Source organism: Takifugu rubripes, chromosome 5 (assembly GCF_901000725.2).
Source record: "Takifugu rubripes chromosome 5, fTakRub1.2, whole genome shotgun sequence".
NCBI lineage: Eukaryota > Metazoa > Chordata > Actinopteri > Tetraodontiformes > Tetraodontidae > Takifugu > Takifugu rubripes.
The window spans coordinates 2984907-3008168 of NC_042289.1; the positions used below are offsets into that span (position 1 = coordinate 2984907).

The 23262-nt window shown below is 42.6% G+C and overlaps 1 protein-coding gene across 1 annotated transcript; it reads left to right on the forward strand.

The window, feature by feature from the left end:
- Positions 1 to 5609: 5609 nt before the first annotated feature.
- Positions 5610 to 14800, forward strand: gng13b (guanine nucleotide binding protein (G protein), gamma 13b). The gene is made up of 3 exons (XM_029836853.1): positions 5610 to 5979; positions 10702 to 10828; positions 12060 to 14800. Exons 2-3 carry the CDS (start codon positions 10731 to 10733, stop codon positions 12163 to 12165), a joined length of 204 nt encoding a protein of 67 aa, XP_029692713.1. The 5' UTR covers positions 5610 to 5979; positions 10702 to 10730; the 3' UTR covers positions 12166 to 14800.
- The last annotated feature ends 8462 nt before the right edge of the window (positions 14801 to 23262 follow it).

Below are 23262 nucleotides of genomic sequence, written 5' to 3' on the forward strand. Positions count from 1 at the left end.
ACCTTAAAAGTGTCCAGACCTAGACCTGGAGGACTGTGATCCAGTATTCTATACTACCAGTAAGAATATGCTTTCACCAAAGAAAGTGGATTCTCAGGCAAACGCGTTGTCTACCTAAAAAAAAAAGAAAACCTGGCTTGATTGAGCTCTCAAGGACTGTATCTGGACACCCCCGTAAAATGAATTTTAACTTTCCCATAATGATGTTTTGTCAGCAGAGAGTGGTCTGAGAAGTGTTTCCCATGAGGAAGCAACCTGTCCTCAAGTGTGCTCTAAAAGAAATTGCAACAGTTACAGTTTTGTCACTTCTTGACCTGCCTGAATTTATTTAAGGTTGGAAATATAGAGCAATTTAATCTGCTGGACGTCTATATAATTAATTTATGTTGGGTTTCTTATTAGTATGATATATAGTCATATGATAAAGTATTATCTCATCACGATGCATTTTCATGTTTTTATTTCAGCAATCAGATTACTAGTAAATTACAGTGATTTATATACAAAAGTGTTATTGAAAATCAGAAGGGTTTTTTTTTGTGATTTTTTAACAAAGAAAAATCTCAATAGTTGAGGCAAATGTGGTGTTTCAGTATTACTGCCAGAAGAGGACGCTATATAACAGACGGAAGGGCTGCACAATAGTATGGTAATCTATTCTATGTACATATTCATATGTGATACCGATTAAAAACTCTAAGTAGAGGGTTTCATATTGTAAAGCGAACCAAAATATGTATTAATTACTTACCAAATATGTGGACTTTGACGTATTAAAATATTTTGTTTTATTAGTTGTATATACCACACAGCTGAGAAACAGGATGGATACACAACAAAACAAGTAATCCCATTTCTCCAAGTGGTTTATAATCAGTATCCATGATTATACAATTTTACATGAACTATAAAAACCTTATGTCAGCTCAACTGCAGGGAAATCCAAAGGTCTGGTGCGGCCTGGAAAAAGAACATGTGAACAGAACCCGCATGTTTGAGAAAGAATGAAGGGGCTGGAAATAGAAAAAATAGGCTTGAATAGACAGCTGCCATGAATAAGGGACAGTTTGAATGCAGCTTTGTTAGCGCGCGCACACACACACAAACGCACACACCTACACGCACACACACACATGCACACGCCATTAGAGGAAGCCCAGTCCATTAGTACTTTTATCTTCCCTGAGTGAGACAGCAGTGACAGGAGTCTCCAGCCCCTCCAGCACCAACACTCAGAAAGCCGACCATCTCTGCTTATCCAGAAAATGTTACTCTGTATTTTGACAAGTGACTCAGGCTTGATTTTATGGGCTGTGCCTCTCCTTTCAAACTAAAATAGATGCCTCAAACAGCTGACGGTGTGCACGAAATGTTCACTCAGTGAGGAATTAGCAGGGGCTTGATTTTCTACCGTCACATTCAGGCGATTTGCACAAAACATCCACTTTATTTGCAGATAAACGTGTCCATAACAGATGACAGTGTGCACAAAGCGCAGGCTAAAGACTACACATGTGTCTGAACAATTGTGGGAGAGTCAACAGCAGCTGATGGAGAACTCTGTACCGACTTCTACGTTTTTTTTTAATGTTGCATCAGCACATTGTCACAAACTGTGACCTTGAAATTATGAAACTGATCAAATTCAATAATGGAAGGCTTTATTCCCTTAAATTGTTATATCCTGTCTATCTGGAACAGTGCATAAACAGTCAGTCAGATGCACAGATGCTGGTCTGTCCTCTCACATGTGGCTCCGAGCAACCGTGCACAGCGGTGATGCACACGCGTGCACACTCTTGGCCTCGATAGAGACAAGAGGTGGCAATTCTGCAAACTGACTTGATCCATTAAGGGGCAAAGTGCCCAACAAAGAGACAGAGTGGATGGCACACAGCTGGGGGTAGGGTGGAGGGTGGGGGTGGATGAAGGAAATATGGGGGGGGGGGGTAGCAGAAGGTTAAAAGAAAGTTGAAAAAACCCTACATGTTCACTTGATAGTGTTTCAAGAAGGTCATTATTTCATTCAAAGAACACTGAGGCTTCACCTGTCAAGTTTCTCAAAGGTGATTACATCACCATGGTAACGCCATTATCTTGTCTAAACATTGAGAATTTAAATAATTGTAACTGAGCATTTCTTGCCAAACATCTGTGACAACCATGACCTCAAGGCCCGACCTCCTGTTCACTCCACCAGTTTTTTATCACTGAAAATAGACGATGTTGATCAGCACCAGCATCTTGTGCTGGTGGTTTCAGCTATTTCTGTTAATAGTTTGTTGGTGCAGTGAAAAATACTTGTTTTGTGAGCTTCCGGCTTGGTGGTGAAGCCAGAGGTGCAAAGTAATGTGATTGTAATATGCATTTTAGCTGTCATGCACACTATCTTATCACTGGTTCTTGTTTCTCCAAACCTGCTGATTGAATTTATTTTACTGGGAACCATCACATTACAGAAAACAACACTTGCTCTCTGCCTGTATTCGAACATGCCCGCCGCTTGTTTAAAGAGCTGATAGGTTTAGAAGTAGACTAAGCATAATTAAATCCTTTTTTGACTGCAAAGACATAATTTTAAAGAGTGTTGCCACTAAAACATGTTAATTATGACCATCTACATACAGGAGTGGGGCAGTCTCCATCCACCCATCTTACAGACTGACGATGATGTAAAAGTGGAAGGCTGTTAAATAACAGCTGTTGACTAAGAGAAAAGAAAGCAAACTCAACAGAGACAAATATATAGAATAAGACAATCTGCACTAAATATATCTCTGAACGCGTACGATGTCAAAACTGAATGTGGTCGACATTAACTTGATATAAGTTATTACTTGACATAAAGAAAACCTTGATCACTGTGACGCTTTTCTCAGCGAGGTGAGACTGAGGTTTCTGATTTGAGGTTCTGTGAGAAATACATGTCATGAATTAATGATCAGTGCTGAGTAAGACTCCATCTCTAAGTGCTGCCAGCACTGCTGCCCCAGCTCTCTCTCGCCCTCTCTCTCTCCCTCTGTTGCAGTTTAGAACGTGGTGTACTTCACCAGTCTGCACATGAGCAGAGCCAGTTAATTTAATCATGGTACCTTTTCAGGTCTGCAGCACAGACGTTACTCAGAGCAGACTTGTTGTCCTGTTGAATAATGATCCATCTGATGAGAAAACAAAGCTGCTGATGTTTCCTTAGATGGCAAAAAAACGACAGTGAAATGATGCAGCAAAACTTGCGCTTAATTTAAGATGCCACATTTTAGTAATTAAAAATACTTCCCATTAGTCTGTAATTGGGTTTTCTCATCCAATTTTCAAGCAGCATCCTGCTGCTGAGTACTTTACAAATTCTAATTATTTATATATTGCTTTGTCATGTAAAAAAACAATACAACAGTGGGAAGGGGCGAATTCCCGCCCTCCTCTCTGTGGCCACTTTGTGGGTTCAGTAAAGTGTCCTTAATTAAAAATCGTTGACGTTTCCTCGCATAGATTATCTTTTGTAGTTTACACATTTTCACTGCACTTGCCGACCCACCTGTTCCACCAGCACATCTGGTCAACCGGTCCGTGTTAAAAGCTATAGACTTTCGCTAATGCAGCGTTAGTGATCTACTGAAGGGCACTAATCCAAAACGCTCCAAATGCAGTCAGACATGGCAGCATCATGCACATTTATACAAAGAGGTGTAGTCTAATCTAATCTCACCTAATCCGGTGGCCCTCTTTTACTGGCTGTGGCCATTCATTGAATATGGCATAAAATAAATGACAGCAGATTAATGGGAACTGGCTGGAGATTGTCTGGATTAAGAACAGCTTGATGAGAACGTGGAGCTTGGGGGTGTTTGTAGAGACTCTTGCAAAGCTTTGATGGCTTTAAAGAGACAGTTATCCCTCAAATATGAAATCATCTTTACAGAGCTGTCCAGTCTTGTAGAAACCGTGTGTGTACCCTCACTCCCAAGGATGCAAACTGAGTACACCAATTATTCCAGCACCAGAAGCACATCTGATGAGGTGGTCCAATATTTTCAAGACAACTACCTCCTGTCTGATTATGTAGTAAATGATGTACAGTATAATAGCAATGATGTTTTTTCAGCCGTACAGACTCAAATATACATATTATTAATGTAAATTCAACACTACTCGCAAACTATTAAGAGGCAGTGACAGCAGAGAGTGGTTCCTAAACCTGTCATTTATAGGCTGTGGACCGGAAACTGGGATTCTTCCAGTCTCCCTACATCTGCATTCTCACTGAGAGAAGCTCTTGACTCTCCTCATACGTTTCATTTTGCTAATTGTGTCGGATGAGATCTGCCTGTCTTGATATGCTATTATTTTCTAAAGCTGGGGTTTAAACCTTAAATCTGACTCAAGCAGCAACAAGGTTGTGTGGGTCGAAAAGATTGATAGGAATGAATAATTACTAAAGTGAAACAATGCTGGACCTTACATTCAATTCAATTTGTAGGAAACTCCTACAATGAAATGTCAGCTGAGATTAATTACACAATTATCCCGATTAACCATCGTTCATTTCCTTGGTTTTAAATCAAGACAGGCCAAAGTTCTGGTGTGAGTCCACAGCTGTTTTGTCCTTTACAGGTTGCACCTCAAAACAAGGGCATTCAGAATGTGACTGGACATAAGGTCTCTTTAAGGTGGTGACTTCAATGTTTCAGTATCATGAAACAAATCATTTAAATTTCTTAATGTGATCTGATGCTTTAGTCTCACGTTCCACGAGTATCACCTCATCCATCATGTATTAATGGCTTATTGAGAGAAGAAGAACATATAGTTGCATTTTAAAGATTTAGAGTAAAATAAAATGCTTTGCTGTTAAACATTTGATTTTAAGATTAAGATTAAGATGTACTTTATTCATCCCCGTGGGGAAATTGAATTATTATTCAAGAGTAATAGTGTCACAGTCACCACACAGTGTTTATTTCTAAATTGCTATTGTTTATTACCTACAGGCTACATGACAGCCTGTTTACAGAAGAATGATTTATGTTGGAGCCTGAGGTGAACCTATTTCTCCAAAAGGTCAACTCAAGGTTGAAGTTATAAATCATTAATCTCTCTCTCAGACACTCTTATGATCGTCCCTTTGCAGATAACTGGAGCTTACCTGCACTAACAGCATGCTGGAAACGAACCTGGTGCACAGTGACATCATTCCTCATTAAGTTAATGCATTCAGACATGTTAGAAGAAGACGCAGCTTTAATACCGGATAAAATCTCTTCTTTGTGATTTCAAAGAACAAATATGACAATTCGCTTCTGAAATTAAACAATGTCGTTCGTGTTTCCCAAACTATTCCTGCAGCCGATTGAAGATGATATAAAGTAAGTGTCCATATACGGGCAGAAATCTAGAATCCACGCGCTCGCGCCATCAGGCGCGCACACATCCCCGTCTCCAAGTCTACCTGTTCAATTGCGTCTGTTTCTTCTTTCTCTTGGGAGCTATGAGCACATCTCTCTTTCTCTCTCTCTCTCCCTCAAACACACACACACACACACGCACACACACACACACACACACAAACACACAGGCGCGCGCGCAGGGGGGGCTGATATAACACCATCCTAAAAGAGGCGGCCGTGAACGGCGGAGCGCGCACAGGACCATCAACTTGTGCACTTTCGTATCAGTCCCATCCAATAAGGCTGCGTGCATCCCGCAGATTTCTGCAGCGTCCCAGACAGCCCCAGACAGCTCGTCATCGTCTGTTTTTTACTCCAGAGATTGCGGAATTTATCCTCGAGCCTCTTCCAGTGGATGCCGAGTGTGCACGCCACCTCGCCGAGAAATCCAAAAGTCGACGGACATCAATTTGTGGGCCAGCCTGGGAAATAACATCCCGCACACGCGTTTTGCATCAGCTGCCTTCTCTGTCCTCCCTCCGAGTTCACCGGCAGACCGGCAAAGAGCAACAGCCTCCACCGGCGCATCAGTGAGGTAAGAGACGCGACCGTCTTGGGGGCTAATCATCGGACAGACGCGGTGGGCCTGATTATAGCAGCAAATCATAGAAATCACGTCAAACTGCATTCAAACAGGGAATTTCTGAATGCAGTCACTTCAAGAGTTATTTTCAATACCTCCTTTACGTAACCGGGAAGCGCAACAATTTGGGTGGCTGAATTTACGTGCGCTCCGGGTGAACACCTGAACGGACCACATGGAACCCACGACCATTACGTAAAAGGCTGATTTCACCCCTGCACGTCCTCCTCCGTCTTCTTCTTTTCCCGGCTTTCTCCGGCCTTAACTGACGCTGGCCTCACAGCCCAAATGTTCCAATAAATTAATAAATAAATGGCTGAAATTTCCAGGAGCCACTTAGGATGTAGTTGACAATGACTGAATTTGTATTGAAATTGAGAGTGATTTTGTACTCATTTTTTTTTAAAAGTGCAATAAATTTGCCATTTTGCGGTCATTTTGAACACAGGAAGAGTGATGAAACTGCCTCTTTGATGCTTTAATGTCTGTCGACCATGTCACTTAATCGCAGACAATCCTTTGATTTCAGCTCATCTTCTTTTATTGCAGATTTGCATCACTAACATTTGATATTTATTTGTGTTATAACATTCATATCTTTAGTCTGTGTGGGTTGTTTCTATAGCGATTTTGCATATTTTGCTGTCGTTGCTTAACTATATTGTCATTATCATTGTTTTAATAGCTTTTTGGGGGGAGGGGGGATTATATCACTCATGCTTCACCTCTGATCTCTTTTTGCTTCTTTGATGGAGTTTCCCCACAATGCTCCAGCAGTTTTTCACTTTCCCCTGCACCCACCAGGTCCGGTCATTAACCACCACCACCCACCCCCACCCCTGTCGTTTGGGTGGGGGCTGCACCCAGAGAACTCAAGAGCATCCTTTAAAGGATGAAAATCATTTTTGACTCCATCCCACTATCGCTCTGTATTGATCCGTTGGACCAAGTGGGCGCTTTTCCAATCGAGCCGTTCTGGTGTGGCCTCTGCTGGACTGGTCCCACCCTTTTCCTGAGCTCACTGGGGTGCAGATAAAATGAGCTGGAACGGGATCTGTCGGCCCAGTGTTCATTATCCCGAGCAGCATTTCCTCCTGAGTCTAGGACGGCGCCTCAGTTTTGTTTCTCAGCTCTCAGCTGGTCAGAATAGCTCTGCCTGCCTTCTATTTTTAGTCTCTATTTACAATGCAGTCGCTACAGAGGCAGGAAGCGTCTCTATTCATCTATCATGTTACCTCGTATCTGGGATGGGACTGGCTTTCTCTGACCACTCACAGCTTCTGCATTCACACATTCACGCTCACTGCAGCTGGGATCGAACTAACGACCTTTGTACTTCTGTGGCAGTCGCTACGGCCCGAGCTTCATGCTTCCATTCTGCCCGTGGCGTTCCTCTTTCTTTTCCAACCGGTGGTGTTTGCCATCATCCACGATCATTAAGTCAGCACATTAATCATGAGCTGACCTAAAAGTGGAACCTGGTAGTCCAACCCAAGTGCTGGTGATGTAGTACTGGGAGGTGCTGGGACAACAGTGGTGGGATAGACGTTAATCTCTGAATGCTTTTGACCCAAATCACCAAATGCCCTACATATGCCCCTCAAAACAGTCCCCCCATCACCAACGCACAGCAGCCATTTGGATGCCAGACTTCCATTATTAACAGAGCTACGACATTACTGGAAGTACAGAACTAGAAAAAGGACAATTTGAAAAAAAAAATTCTAATGAGACAAATGTAATTAATTGGCCTGTTCAGCCTCCACAGTATGTAAGCGGAAACCGGTCCTGTAAGCAGGGAAACCCGCCCCGGTATGAAGTAAGATTCTATAGAGGAGCTTCAACCAAAAAAATCAACCAAATCCCAATAGGAAAGGTGCATTAAGGTATTAGGTCCATCACTTTAATAAGCCTTCACCCTCTCCTGGTTTGAGGTGATGTAACGGTTGATGGAAATGTCACGCTGAGGCCCAGCTGAAGATAAACAACGGCTGCGTTGTGCGCAAATGATTTTGCTCTGCGTGATTCCACTGTGAGTCCTGTTATCAAAAGAAAATCCAATATCAGCTGTGACTTTACGGTTCATTTCTTTATTATCCGTTATATAAATCCAGATCATACAGAGAGACACGTTAAGCGTTAACTAACAGAAACAGAAAAAGCTAAGCTACATCTTATGTACAGGTGGGTCACTATTGTATTTGAAATACCTGTTTTCACATCAATTCTATGAAAGGAAGCCAAAACATTTTCCTCAAGTCACAGGCATTTATCTTGAAAAACTATAAGAACAAAATGAATATAAGCAAAATTATTCTCAAAAGCAGAGAAAATATTGGTTCCACTGTGCAAATCCCTTGTTTAAACTATCCCTTATTTAAATGATTTGACAAATGACAAATTGTTAAGTACACATTTAAATGTAATTTATTAGTATAACTGACTCTGATGGCAGCTACAGTGTGTATTGAATCATCTACTCAATATCACGTCACGTTAGGACAGGCATGCCAGTAAATGTGGCGTTTAAGGAAGAAGGAGAAGCAGATGGAATTCCCCAAACCCACCAGATTGTTTTAGGGGCTTAAAGACATTTGGAAGGCTGAACACATATCACCTCTGTCAGAATCTGTATTGCCTGTTTCTTGTGTGCTTCCTATTTTATTTTGAAAGTCTTGTCTTTCCCCAGTGTAGCCAGTTTTACTTACCCTTTTCGGTCCTCTTTCCCTGTCTTCGTTCACTGCTTATGTGGTACACCTGTGTCTTGCTTCTCTGTGTGTTCCTTGCCAGATTCTCCTTGTATCTCTGCATCTCAGCCATCTTGCGTTACTTCTCCTTTGCCTCCTGTGTGCGATGGGTTTGTTCTTTGCGTTTGGATGTTTGGCTGCTAGTTGCCTGGTTGCCTGGTTCCGCCAGCCATTTTTTGTGTACGACCTCCTGCTTCCTCTCAGATTAAAGATTTTGCTTTCTTCCACCTCGCTCCCTCTTTTGCACCTGGGCCCACACTCACCAGCCTTCATGGCCTCAAGCGCCTTGAATTTCTGCCAGCAAAACATCCTGGAAGACGGATCTCTCCAGGTTTTGGTTGATCACTGACTGATCATTAAAGTGAGGATGCCTTGCAAAGGGGAGTTCTTCCCTCTAGGGCAGAGTACAATCAATCTGGATTAAGTTTCTTTATTGGTGACTTCCTGAGATCAAGTGCAGAGATTGTCACTAGCGTGGTGCAGAAGAGCAGACTTAGTCGAATTTCCCAATCGATTTGATGCTACAGTACTCACTTATTTAATATCGCTTCATTATATCTGTGTGGACCACTCCAGAACCTGCTGTTTTCATCCTGAGCACAGGTGTGATGGAGGAGTTGGACAGAAGACCACATTCAAACCTTCTGGCATCTTCTGAGAGAGGGTTTGAGATCTTGGTTAGGGTATGTTACAGTCCTGTCTTAGCAGTTATGAACTGTCACAGGAGTTAACGCACGTACGTGTGTGTTTCAATGCGTTACCTGGCCAAAAATAGCAATAGAGATTTTCATTCCTACTCATATAAGAAACGTGAGATGTGCAAACCAGTGCACATCATTAGTGTTCTGACTATGCTGGTAGGTGTTGGGCTCAGCGCTGCTATTTCCTGCCTCGGAGCGCCCCCCCACTCATGAAACTGTCATAAAGGACAATTGCGTAATATCACGTATCTAAAAATGAAAACGATGATCCAGCATTGTGTTGAGGCAGCTCAGTGAGATTGATTCTGAGTGCAGACCAGACAAGCACTTGGCTAACCTGTATCCTCCCATGACTCACACACACACACACACACACACACACACACACACACACACACACACACACACACACACACACACACAGAGGCACGCACATTGCGAGGACCACAACTGAGTACACACGGGGTGAGGGGAAAGTAGTGTTGAGAGGGTGTAGCAGACAGAGAGTGTGGGAGGGCAGAGGAAGAGCGAGAAAGCCAAAAAAAGACAAAGAGGAAGACAACAACTATTGTATGGGTGCATGCTTTTGAAAAGATGACTATTTTTGGCCACCTTCTTCTAATTCAAGTGACCGGAATTAGCGCTGAGCTAATGTGGAAGCCTTAAGCCGCATTCCTCTCTGTTGGGATGTGGATGTGTGGGTGAGCGTCGGGAACGAGCATCGCAGCATAGTGTTCTTCCTTATTTCCTGGGCCACAGGAGTGTGAAGCCTTGCCTAATTCCCCCCAGTTTCCTTTTGTCCCTACCTCTGCTCAGCCTACAGTCTGAAAACAGTCCATCCACTGGTGACAATCCGAGTAATTAGCTTCCCTTTACAGGAAAACTGATGGGGTGGTGAACTGCTGTCATGTTGGTCATAAAATGGAATTAGATTTGGCATAGCGGTCCAGCCACAGAACTTCTACGTACATGCTAAAGTGAGAACAGGCAGCCAAGAACAGTGCAGAAGGCAACTGAACATATCGTCTGTTGCTAAGTGGATCTGGCAGTTTTGGCAGCGGCTACATGTTCTCCAATTTGTCCTGGTTGCAACAGTCCTTCCTGAGGAGCAGTTATAAATCTGATATAATTGGGTGGTGTTTTTGCTACAGGGTGCCGTAGCGCTGATTTGTCTGCCTGTTTGTCTGCGCACACGGTTTCACTCGGCGCCTCCCGTCTGTGCACAGGTAGAAAAGTACATCATCACACCGCAACCATGGATGAGATGGACCTGCCGCAGATGAAGAAGGAGGTGGAGAGCCTCAAGTACCAACTGGCCTTTAAACGGGAGAAGTCCTCCAAGACAGTGACTGAGTGAGTGTGCACATAATAGTTCACGTGTACCAAATTCAGGCCCCAAAACTGTGATCAGTTAACATCAAACAGCAGGGACCTTAATTATATCTGAGGCGCCATCTGTTAAAGTGGTGCCATAACCACAGCACAACTACACATTTTAACTTTATGTCTCTCTACTGGTGGACTGATGAATCAGTTTTAAAGGTCTCCAAATAAGAATATGTATATGCATTTGCAGGAAATCATCAGAAATGCCATTAGTTAGGCGCAAATCCAGAATTGTCCACAAATTTAACCAGCAAATTGCAGAGTGCTGAATGTGTCATGGGGCTGCACGAACCCAACAGCTTTGGAGTAGAAATCCTCCATATGATGCATCCATTATTGATGCATTATCTCTGGATCAGCCAACACTCAACCATCCAACTCATACACATCGCAAGTATGATGCAAATTTGCTTCATGTGATTGTGGTTCAGCTGTATTTAAACAGTTTTTTCACAGTAGTGTCAGGAGGTTGGGGCAGCAAAATGTAATTAATTATTGATATTTTGTGAGTGTAATGGGTGTCGTGTCAGGCCACTGGTTACCAGGCTGAGCCCTGGCAGGGAGCTTCTCTGATCCCAGATTGTCATAAATTTGAGTTTCCATCTAGTCTTTACAATATCCTGGAAGGAAAACAGCATTCCTCTCTGCAGGCAACAGACCACAAGCCCACTTTAACGACGAATTCACTCCCAGCAAATTTGAACTGATTGGAGCCTCCTGCACACATTAAGGAGAGACTCGTGCAGTTTGTCATTTGTAAACTTCTACACCTTAAAACTTGAAGCACACAGTCTGCTCAGATGCTCAGACATACAGCTAATTGAAATGAATGTAGCATACTCACCAATGCAGACGCACTGTCCCATTTGGAAATTTGGGTCCATTAAAAAGGTTATTTACCTATTTTAGTGCTCTTAGATTGGGATACTTAAGTATTGAAAAGTCGTGCCTTTATATGGCCAAAATGAGACCACAGGACTGATGAACAGCCAACAAATCCATCTAAAGTCAAGCGAAAGGCTGCACGGCCTGACATCATACTGCAGATATGCCAAACAAAAGTCATATAAAACCATGTTAATTATAACACTGTCACAGACATCTAAAGCTTTTGGTCCAGGCTTTCCGCTCTGAAAATGCCCCCAAAGCGGAGGCCCAAATAAGGCTCCCTTCTGAACTTTGCTTTCTTCACACACAGCTTGGTAAAGTGGATAGAGGACGTCGTCCCGGAGGATCCTTTCCTGAACCCGGAGCTGATGAAGAACAACCCTTGGGTGGAGAAAGGAAAGTGTGTCCTCCTCTAGAGAGAGCCCTCCGAGACCTCCTGCAATCACCGACCTGACCATCGTGTTTCCCTCAGCTGATCCTCCCACCTGACACCCCCACCTTATCAAGGACACAGCCTGCTAACCTCTTACCGTGAATGTACGACATGCCCCCGAAACTGTTCAAACGTGCAACAAGGACAAAGAAATACACAACGACGGAGACACACACTCATGCGCTAAGACCCCAAATGTTCTCCGACCACTACACTCTCACAATAAGTCGATTCCTGCCACGTCAGCGCGTCACCAGCGCTGTTATATATTCTGATGACGCGTGATGCTCTTATTATATGCGTACAGAAATACGACGGCATATTTATGCAACTGCAGGTCACGATAGATTATCCTCGTTCATCCTCTTCTTTGTGATCACACACGCTTCTTTAAATTCTTTCAAACAAACTCACGAGAGCAGAAAACACCATTTCCTGTCACCGAAATCATCATTCCACTCATTTGAACCATTCAGTCTAATCTAAATTAGAGTTAAGACGTGTTTTTTTGACACACGTGTGATGAATAGATACAGCTGAGAAAGGAAGTTTAAGCAGCACCAAACTATAAAAACACTCTACTTAGGTTTCCTACACAGTGGCTGTCTTGTCTCTTTTCTTTCACTTACATAAAGTCTTTAGAAGTATTTATTTGGTTTATTCAAGTAGTATAATTGTTCTCCATAGTTTGATTTAGACACACACAAATCACAATCAGGTAGCATTTAGTTGTTCTAGTCCACAATAGACATTATTAATGCACCTATCTGTTCACTTTTTATTAACGCAAACAGGCGGCGGGTCGTCGTAAGAGGTTACGATGGGTCTCTCCTCAGCTTCTCACATTTAGGAATTCATTTTCATGAATTCAAACGAGCTAAAAGCTAAGCCCCATTTGCTCTCGTATTGTGCTGCTGAGGCTGTGTTTTATATTTTAATGCACCATAATAAGCACATATAAATGCTGCCCATAGTGATAATCATACCATATTACTTGGCACCTGGCAACCCGCTGCATCACCAGTTTCAAGTCTCAATAATAGTGATTTTGTAGATTGTAAACTAGTTTGGGGGTGTTCTTGTTTGTTTCTGTAGATAAAAGGCTAGCAAAAAACATATAATCACTAAGTACTTTTTTTTCTGAATTTATTTGGAGACAGGATGAATTTCAAGGCTGCACTGCGTGGGCGCTCCACCAGCGTGTAGCGGTGAAGGTAAAGTGAGCTCAGTGAGGCTCATGAGACCCAGAGAGCTTCTTTAAATCCAGAACCGGCAGACCAGGCTTGTCAACGTGACATCGCCGGGGACATTAGGTTCCCGAGCACCGCAACATCAGAACAAGCCTGAGTCTCTGGAGGGCTGCTTGAGTTGACTGCTTCTCCTCCATAGCTACAGTGGCCAGAGAGGACAACACAACATACAGGGAACCAATATGCAAACCCATTCTCCATGGAACATGTACAGAAAGACACTCTTAACTTATTCGGTGAGCTTATTTATTCTCTATTTATGTATTTATTTACGTATAAAGTCATTCTCTAGGCTTCATTTTTAAATCCTGTGCGCGCTCCTCTTCTTCTCCAGTATCTGCTGTACATTTTAAAAAGAAACAGCGACACCTTGCCAGGTCACATCATACTACTGCCTTGTACACAGTTTCCTTAAATCTAGAATGTAAATATGTGGCATGATCACAGCTGACCTCAGAACTGGCTTTCGTGTGTTTGCACGTGACTGTAACAGCGTGTTTGTGTGCATTTCTGATTTTTATAACGCATAAGCCTGGATGATGTGCTCCCCTCCTCTGTGAGGCGGATACGCACATGCATGCATCTGTATCTCCCAAATACCCTGAGTCCTGAGGACCGAGCAGATCCAATATAAACACACACACACACACACACACACTAGGCAGGGATGGCAAGGATGCAGGTTTCTCTGAAAGACTTGGACCAGTGCAGACTCATATCATCATCTCAGTGCTGCTGTCAGTCTAATTCTGGAGGTTTTTCTCCCCTAATATCAACCATTTTCCTATAAATTATCCAATTTGTGTAAAAGCAAGGTTGTTTTCTTCTATTTTGTCCAAACAATGAATTTATTGTTTTTCAATCATGAGGGAAAAGTAAAAGAACAGGAGAGGGTTATTGAGTCTGCCTGTCCCTGATGTGCTTTCTGTTCAGCCATTTTAACTTGAAAATTGGAACCTCTGAACGTGCTTTTGTATGATGGAAAAACTCACAAAGACAGCATCATAGTCCTCATGAGAGTGCTCAGAAGAATTATGCATCAAATCAAGTCCTAGTAAACGACAATAAGCAATAAATTACGCGTCTTTTTTATTGAATGTTTTACAGGAATAAAACATTGAGCATCTGAAATAAAGAAGAGGATTTTTAGACAAACTCTGCTTGGTCTGCATCTTTGTGTGTCTTCACGTTCTGCATCAGTGATGCCGCTCTTACGCTGACACATGCAACAGTTTCCATTTTTGTCTTTCAGATCTTAACATCTGTACATTTGTTACGATAGTGACATTAAAAATGAGACAGCATGCATGGATGATATCAATGTACCTGCAAGTTATGGTGCTGATTAAAAGAAATGATCCCTCATAATATTTGTGGACTAACAGTCATCTCTTCTCGTGCTGTGGCTGCCTTTATTACTGTTACTGCAAAACCTTGTGCATCGTTTGGATGGAAAATATGGTTTAACTAAAAAGGTCACATGGATCGGAGGACTGTACCTGCTTTGGTTGACAACAGTCGGGCTCAGAACTCAGAACTTCTGGAAAGTAAATATGAGGATAAAAAAATAATTACTGACTGTTTTCCTAGCATGGTCTGATCTCAGATGTTTAGTGCTTTTATCTAATGAATAATTAATATCAGACTGAAGAAGACGACACCTCAAATGGCTGCTACAGCCGCATCTTAACCAATATCTTAGTAAAGTCTCAATTTGACCACCCTTCCTGCCTGTGGGAATGAGTGGTCAGAGGTAGAGCGGCAGTCTCCTCCACTGTCTTAGAGATCTCCTTTATAAATTATAAAAAGCACGTTTATGCTATGCTAACTAGCATTCTCCCATTTTGTTTCCTCTTGTTTATGTTACTTGTTGCACTGTGAGGAAAAAGAACACTATAAACACCCAAAATGTAACATTTCTGCAAACATCAGCAGCCAAAATGTTTCTAGGGCAGGAGGAAAGAAAAACGTTGGAGGCACCCAAGATAATGGGAAAAAGTCCAACATCTTTGTGCTGATTTGAAAGTATAAATGCATGTGTCCAAATTCATAAAGTATTTAACTGCAAGTACAATTTATGGCTAAGCTACATTCATAGCGAGGCAACTGACTCCATTAAACAAACATTAAATTAATTGATTAAAATTGGCCCAACGACAATAGGGCAACTAGAAAAATGCAGGTGCATGGTTGAAACACTTCATGTCATTAGCACTCTATGATGCTCTTCACTGTATGTTTTAAACAAGTATTAGTCAACAAATTACTACAAAACACAATTGAACACTATTGAGATCGACTCATCGGTAGTTGACAAATAATGCTGTTATTGTTGCATTCATGGCAGCATGAATGTACGCTGCATCTGAAAGGGGCTGCATATGAAGTCTAACCCTTCAGACTTTGGCTGTGTCTGTCTGCTTTTTATGGGTCATATCCCCTCAATCCCCTCACACACACACCCACGCACACACACACACACGAGGGTGCGCACACACAAGTGCTCACTAATGGACCCCCCACCCCCACCCTTACTGCTAAATCCTCACCCGCATTGTCCTTTTCCCCCCTTGAAATCCCAAAACACCATCAGCTCTCTCTCCCTCTCTCTATCTCTCTCTCTCTTTCCCCCTCTCTCTCACACACACATTTGTACATCTATCTTTACGAGGACTCCTAACCATCACCTTACCCTAACATTAAGAGAGTCTAACCTCACATTTAAACCTTTTAACCCTCAAACAGATTGCTTGAACTTGTCAAAGATGTCCTCACATTGGCAGTGAAATGCACATTATGTATTTAATTTAATTATGGAGCATGTAGAGCATTACAGCCTTCCTCAAGTCCTAATCTAATCTACCCTAATACTTCTATTCGAATGATAATGTTTAGATCAACCCTGGAGTGACTGAACACACAGACGCTGACCGGTCTGACTGGAGGCAAAGCTCAGGCACTGGTTGATGGCCCTCTGACCCATCCATCCTCAGAACGCATGCTTACCCGCAGTGGAATACACACAAATATGCACATCGGAACATCTGTGCCGGCATGTGCACGTTCAGGCAAAGAATTAGACAGTTTAAAGAGGGAGGGCGTATCCGTATACTTAGAAAAAGGCAGACACACAAAATGGGCACTAATGGCCTGTCCATCCCAAGTGTGTAGATTGTGTGTGGATTAGGATTAACAATCCACCCTCAACACCAACACACAAACAGAGAGCCTGAACCAATCTCTAATGCACACTCTGCTGGTTGTGGTCTCTCTCTCTCTTCCTTTCTCTCTCTCTCTCGCTCTCTCTCTCTCTTCCTTTCTCTCTCTCTCTCTCTCTTACACACACATACACACACTCGGCATTAAAAATAGTGAGCTAAACCACCATTACAGCTCAGGATATCTAGTAATATGTGAACTTTTCACATGAACTCACCATGAAATGCAGATTGGTGGCGTCTTTCCCCCTTAGAGTATGGAGCTAAAATAAGATCTGCTCCTAATCTGCTTTTCATGAAAGAGTATGTTTTACAGTACGTCACTACACCATCATTATCTATGTTGAAGTGGCTGGTGTAGAGCGTGCCGTGGATCCAGTTGGGTTAAATATAACCACTTGTGTCTGCGCTTGTAGCTTATAATGTTGTTTTTACTCTAACAAGGCAGCTATTTTGGGCATTCACACACATTCTGTCTCCACTTCTTGCTAATTTCCCATTTTTCAAAACACTTTCTGGTTCCTATAAAGGCATCAAGCCCATCTTTCTATGTTTCCAGCTGGCCATGAGGATTACTGCTCCAACCATGTGATCTGAGAAGTGGATTCCATTGTCTCTGGGTTACCCCAGATCACATCAAGGGTTAATCCAGTAGAGCTGCTGCTCTGATGCTCCTGTAAGGCCACACTTTGTCCAGATGGAGTCATTAAGAGAGTTTCAAACACCCACAGCTTTGAACAGTGAGTCACTGAGGTCCGTTTACTGCGTTGCCAAGGCTGGACTCACTATAAGGTGCCCTGTATCGTGCCTGAGAAGATTTGTTCTCTCTTCCCTGACCAGAGCTCAATGTTTCAATTGTTTACCATTTTCCATTTGGGGTGACTTGTTTTTCTGGAATGGCAAATCATTAACAGAAAACACAACTGTGACTAAAAAAACAACAATGACATGAACAGAAAACACCAAATTAACAATAAACACAACGTTAACCAAACCAAGAGGATTTGGACATATGAATCATCGCTGATTGGACAAAGGACCTGTTCTTTCGATCCATGAGCGTCATGAGTGATTACAAACCCACTGCTATAAAATGATATATTTAATGCATGGATATGGCATCATACTCAATATGCTGTCAACAATTAACAGGATTAATGACTGAGCTTATGTTCAAGACATGCTTTAAAGAAGCAGGGTTGTAAGGATGCCTTAACTAGTCGCCTCTGCCATGGGGGGAGTGTGAAATTCCTCCCAACGTTAATCGGACTATGTGGCGAGCTCTCCTACAAAAGCAGAAGCTTCACGTTAAACGTGATGCAGTGATGAGGTTGCTGAAACAACTGAATCCAAGAGCGATGAACAACCAAGAACTACCTTTCTTCCTTGTCCCACACCAATGTCGACTAAAAATGAGATTTTCCTGACTAAGTATTTTGTTTTATTACATTTTAAACCATTCTTGCTCTGGAAAACGCCTCCTTTCTCATCTGAGATTTATAAATTGATAAATGTAAACAAATTAAACATAGATTTGATCAATTTTCTGATTCACTGTTGACACAAACATTAATTACATGGTAAAGAATTAGTTCTATTTTACATTGTTTCATTAAACATATATTGAGCTGTAAAAACAGCAAACAGCTCCATAAACCCTCCCAATATGTTGGGTAAGTCATCACAATTGCCTCAACTACACACAGAAGCGTACAAAACCGGTTTACCCCCAACCCGAAGACGTTACCGGAAGAGAGGACCCTAAACAGATGTATGAGAAAACACACTTTTCAATGTTTTTTTTCATAGCGACTGCTTACTCATAAGCTCTGTTCTGTTCTCCTGGCACTCAGTTCTGCTTTGTTGGTGTCCTTCCATGCAAAGGACGGATCCTTCATCATCAGCAACGACTCATATGTCGCCGAGCATACCCACCTTTTCGAGTTTGGTTAATATGTTGTGCTTTTGCTAATTTTGTCGTGTTTTCTGTTAATGTCATTGTGATGTGCACTTCAGGACCACGGTATCCTTCCTGGATGCAGAGGTGATAGCAGGGAGGTCCCATGAGCGGCTGGCATTACTGGAGATAGATTTCTCAAGTTTCCGCCTAATACAGCAGCTTTGGAAAATGAAACACAGCGTAGAAAATTGATTGGAGTTTTTAAAATGGTGTCCCTTCCACTACATGAAATTGAGGACTGGCTGTTCTTCTGGTAGCTTCACGTGGACAGTGAAAGTGCAGCCGTCTCAGCTGGGTGCTGTTTTTACAGAAGCTGTCTTGCTAGCTGCAGTGCTGTGAGCTCTATCAAAGGCACACGCCCATTAACCCAGCAGTAATCCATGCTGAGATCAATAATAACCCAGCACACAGCTCAACACAGCCAGATCAAATATGAGCTCAGATCAGCCGTGGAGAGGTCATTTGTATGAGGGAGGGTTCAGGAGTCTGCCAAAAAAGGCAAATTTTGACATAATTTTAGGAGCATGCTGACCGACATCTATAAAATCTGGTGAGAGAAATGGACAAATTACAAGACGGGACTTCATGACCAAGCCCAGGATCCAGCTCTTTTACAGTTGACCCTGGTCATGCTGCTGTTGCTGAGCCGAGATAATCCCCCGAAGTTTCCATAAGCACACCGCATCTGCGTTTCTGCCTTTGACCAAGTATGATCATCCTCAGTCCAGGGAAAAGTCCAGAAGATTTTCTTTTTCTGGTGCAGCAAAGAGTGTGGTGCACTCATCAGGAATCATCACCTCTGCTCCTGTCACAGCAGCAGGTCTGCTGAGGGTTTCCTACAAACCAATCTGCTCTTATTTTACAGCTTTCAAGCCATGATGACAACCTGCTAACACATGATGTTGTGCTGTGGTGTTTATGTCTTTTCAGCATTGCTTTTTGTTCTCCACAATCACACACATTTTCCTTTAGAAAATACACATTTAGCAACGTTAGGCTGTGATTATGATCCCCCCTCTTTTATGTAGAAAGGACAAGATGTTATAAGCACAAGTATTATTCTGTCAGTTACATAACTGACATAAAAACACACAGCGAAGAGGCCAAATATGTGTAAGCGCACACACGTTTGCAAGGGTGTGTGTTCTCATCGACCTGGTGTTGCTGATCTGTGATTGGAAATTTTTCTCCATGAGGGTTTATTGAATTAACCTTCTGTCTGGCCAACAAATATCACAGAGATGTGATAGTGTGAGATGTGAGGTGACACCAGCTGTGTGAGGAGTCGCATGTTTAACAGATACGGAAGATCAACCTCTTTTGTTGAGAAAAAGCACGAGGCTAGTTAGCACAGCATAACGCAGTATTCTAGATAAACAGGGCGTTCGACTGTTCTGTGTATGTCCAGAGTTTCTGACAGTGCTGGCATAGTTGGCCTCCAGCTGGACAGTCCTGAGCCCTTGTGGCAAAGTCTCGAGCCACAATTACCACAGCGTTTCTGTTGACGTATGTGTTGGGGCTGTGCACGCCAGAAGCTCTGGAGCAGCTAAAGGTTTCTGCTAATTTAGCAGCACATTCTGCATTAGCCTCCAGTTGTAAGGCAATGTGAGTGCATCAGTATAGCATCCGTAAAAATTCTTCCTGAACCCTGGGATTAGATGCTTCGACATTTTTTTTACAGTGAACTGGTCCCAGATGGGCTCATCTGGCTCATGATGAGACTCAGGATGGCACTTAATGCAGGATAACCGCTAGCTGCGCTGCTCAGTCTGGCTACAAGATGAATCTCAAACAAAGCTTTATAGGGAATGGTGGGATCTCTTGGAAGAGTACGGAATGATCCAGAGGTGAAAGGGAAAAGTTAGGGACTGAATCGATCATCCTTGTCTCCAATGTTGTGTAGAAACAAAGGATCAAGCTAAATAATGTTAAAGCGAACGTTAGCCGAAACCTTCCAAAAGTCCACACGCAAACTACACTTTTTTTTTTTTATCAATTTGTTAACTAAAATTGATTGAGAACTATATATTTGAATGCAAAGATGTATTTAAACACAAAGATCTGTCCATGTTCTGATGACCTCCACTTTTTCATTTGTCTGTAGGACTGTTTGCTCAATCCTTGCACCCACACCCCTGTTTAATTAGCTCTTCTTTAGCCCTGTCCCATCAAAATCTCTCTCTATACTGGCATGAAATGTAAGACCCTTGGCCGAGGCAAATATATGTTATTATTAACAAAAATGTGATGAGGTGACGCTGTCCTCTTCATCTTCCCCACTCCGAACACAAACCGTGCCCAAGTATGTGTTTGCATTGACAACTAAAAACATGAGAAATGAATAAGAAAAGGAAATTGTTGCTAAAAAGGGAAAGAATTTATGGGATGACCAGTTAAGATCAAAGGAAATCCGGTACTCCAGTTTGTCCGTGACTGTATATGGAGATGAGATCGTGGATCTGCTTTATTATGATGTACGTGGTGGGTCGTGCATCATCTGACATCTGCTTTCAAAAGCTGGATTTATCCCCCTCTCCTTGTTCTTCCTAATAAGGAAACTCCAGATCGGACCCCCTGTCCTGTCTCTGCTGCCTCGTCCATCCACACATACATGCCTACATCCTTCTCGATGTATATATTAAAGGATACATTCCACCCCCCACCGTCCTTCGTGTGTCTGGAGATATGGGTCACTCAGGGGGTGAACTTCATTTACGTAAATGAGGACAGGAAAAGAAATCCTGACACACTAGTTAGTTAACAGCACAGTGGCCTTCGGTCACCCCAGCACACACACACACACACACACACACACACACATGCACATGCACATATGCACACACACTTCCAGAACAAGCTGAGACCTGTTTGAGGAGCTAATTAGCATTGACTCGGCGTGTGCCAGGACATGGCCGCGTGTGCGTGGAGCTGGGATACGGCGCTGCTCTGTGGCCCAGTTTTAGCTGAATAAGCGAGAAAGACTGTGGGCTACGAGCAAAGAGAAGGACAGATATAGAAAAAAATGAGAAAAGGGAGGGTGATGTTGGCATTGTTAATGACTAAAAAAGCCACGGTCCCCTGTGGCCTCTTGCTGCATGCTCATTCATATTTGTGTACGTGCCTGAGTCTATACTCCCCCCCTTTCCAGTATCATTATTGCGTGTCCCACCCCTCAGGAGACTTCCTGTTTACATCCGCACGGTCTCTTAGCTGTCACTCCGGGAGGCACGCGTTCTTCTTTCGCCATGGCAACCGCTGCAAACCTGCTCGCCGTACGAAGTGCTATTCAAATGACAAGCTGCTTGGTTGCAGAACTGAAGTGCTTTCAGTCAAATGCTTGCTAGGTGTAAATTTGGTTGTTTTTTTTAGAATTTTGAGAAATATTCTTTGGGGAACTACATAAACAGGGACAGATGGCTGTGCCTTTCCTGGAAGTTTACTCTTAATTTGTTGAGAAATGTGAAATATGGTGGTGTGTACAGTTGCATTTGCCAGAGATGAATTAGTAGCAACATGTGCACTATCACCAAATTGACAACCAATCACAACAAATGATTTCAGTTCACTTTTTCTGGTGCGCCATGTTCGGTCCCCGTGGTTTCTATAGTTTCAGAGTGGGAGCTGGGAGGAAACTGAACCTAAACATGAAGCTCGTTAAAGGGCTACATATCCTGTAATTTGAGTTTCCTTTAGTGTTTTGAAGCATGAACCATGCCAGCCTGCTCCTGCAGAGATAAAATATTATCATTTAAAGGAATCTCAGCATGGGCAGGGGGCAGTTCTGCCTCTGGAGTGATGACCGCCAGCACGACCTCCACCAAACCCTGCAAGATCAATTTGTAATACCAGCAATTAATCAAAAGGGAACTGAAAGAAGCTTCCCCTTACGTTTTTTTAGATACCCGAAAGGGGGGAATTTGTGATTTAATGTAGAAAACAACAAACAAAACAATTCAAGCAACACTTTTAAAAAGGAAAAACTGTTTGAGTCAAATCTAAGCTGTTGCACGTGGGCTGGTCAGCCTATTCACTGAATTTGAGGAAGGATCTAAGTGTTTGGTGTGTTCCAGTCCCATGTTAATGTGCTTACTCAGTGGAACAGAAGAGCTGGGAGCACAGAAAATATGGAAATGTGGGGTTTTCTATTTCTAACTCTTTCTTCTGGATTATGATGTGCAGTAAGAACTAAGATGGAAAAAACATGTAGTACAACCACTGGAAATGGTCTTGAAAAGCCTTGAAACTTCACAATTGCCCGATGTTTAAGGAAGTGGGGGTCATAATTGCACCACTGATGATCTAAAGGGCTCGTAGTGGTTTGATATGCTCTACCCTGGTTAATTACACACATGCACACTTTCTTCTACTTGTATCTTAGCAAGGATTTTCATAGATTAGGTTTCTCATATTCTCTATTCTTAACCTAAACTCAACTCTTACCTCAACCTTAAAAGTCTCAACCCTCAAACAGCCAAAATGTCCTGACTTTTCAGCTACAAAGGTGCATTTCGCTCCTGACTATGTGCAAGGATGCACACACATGCAATTATTATAAAGTAGAACAACACAGTAGAAATTACATTACAGACCTTGAGGGTGTGCACGTGTAAATGAGTGGGAGGTCTTATGTGTCTGATTTTAGCAAGAAACCC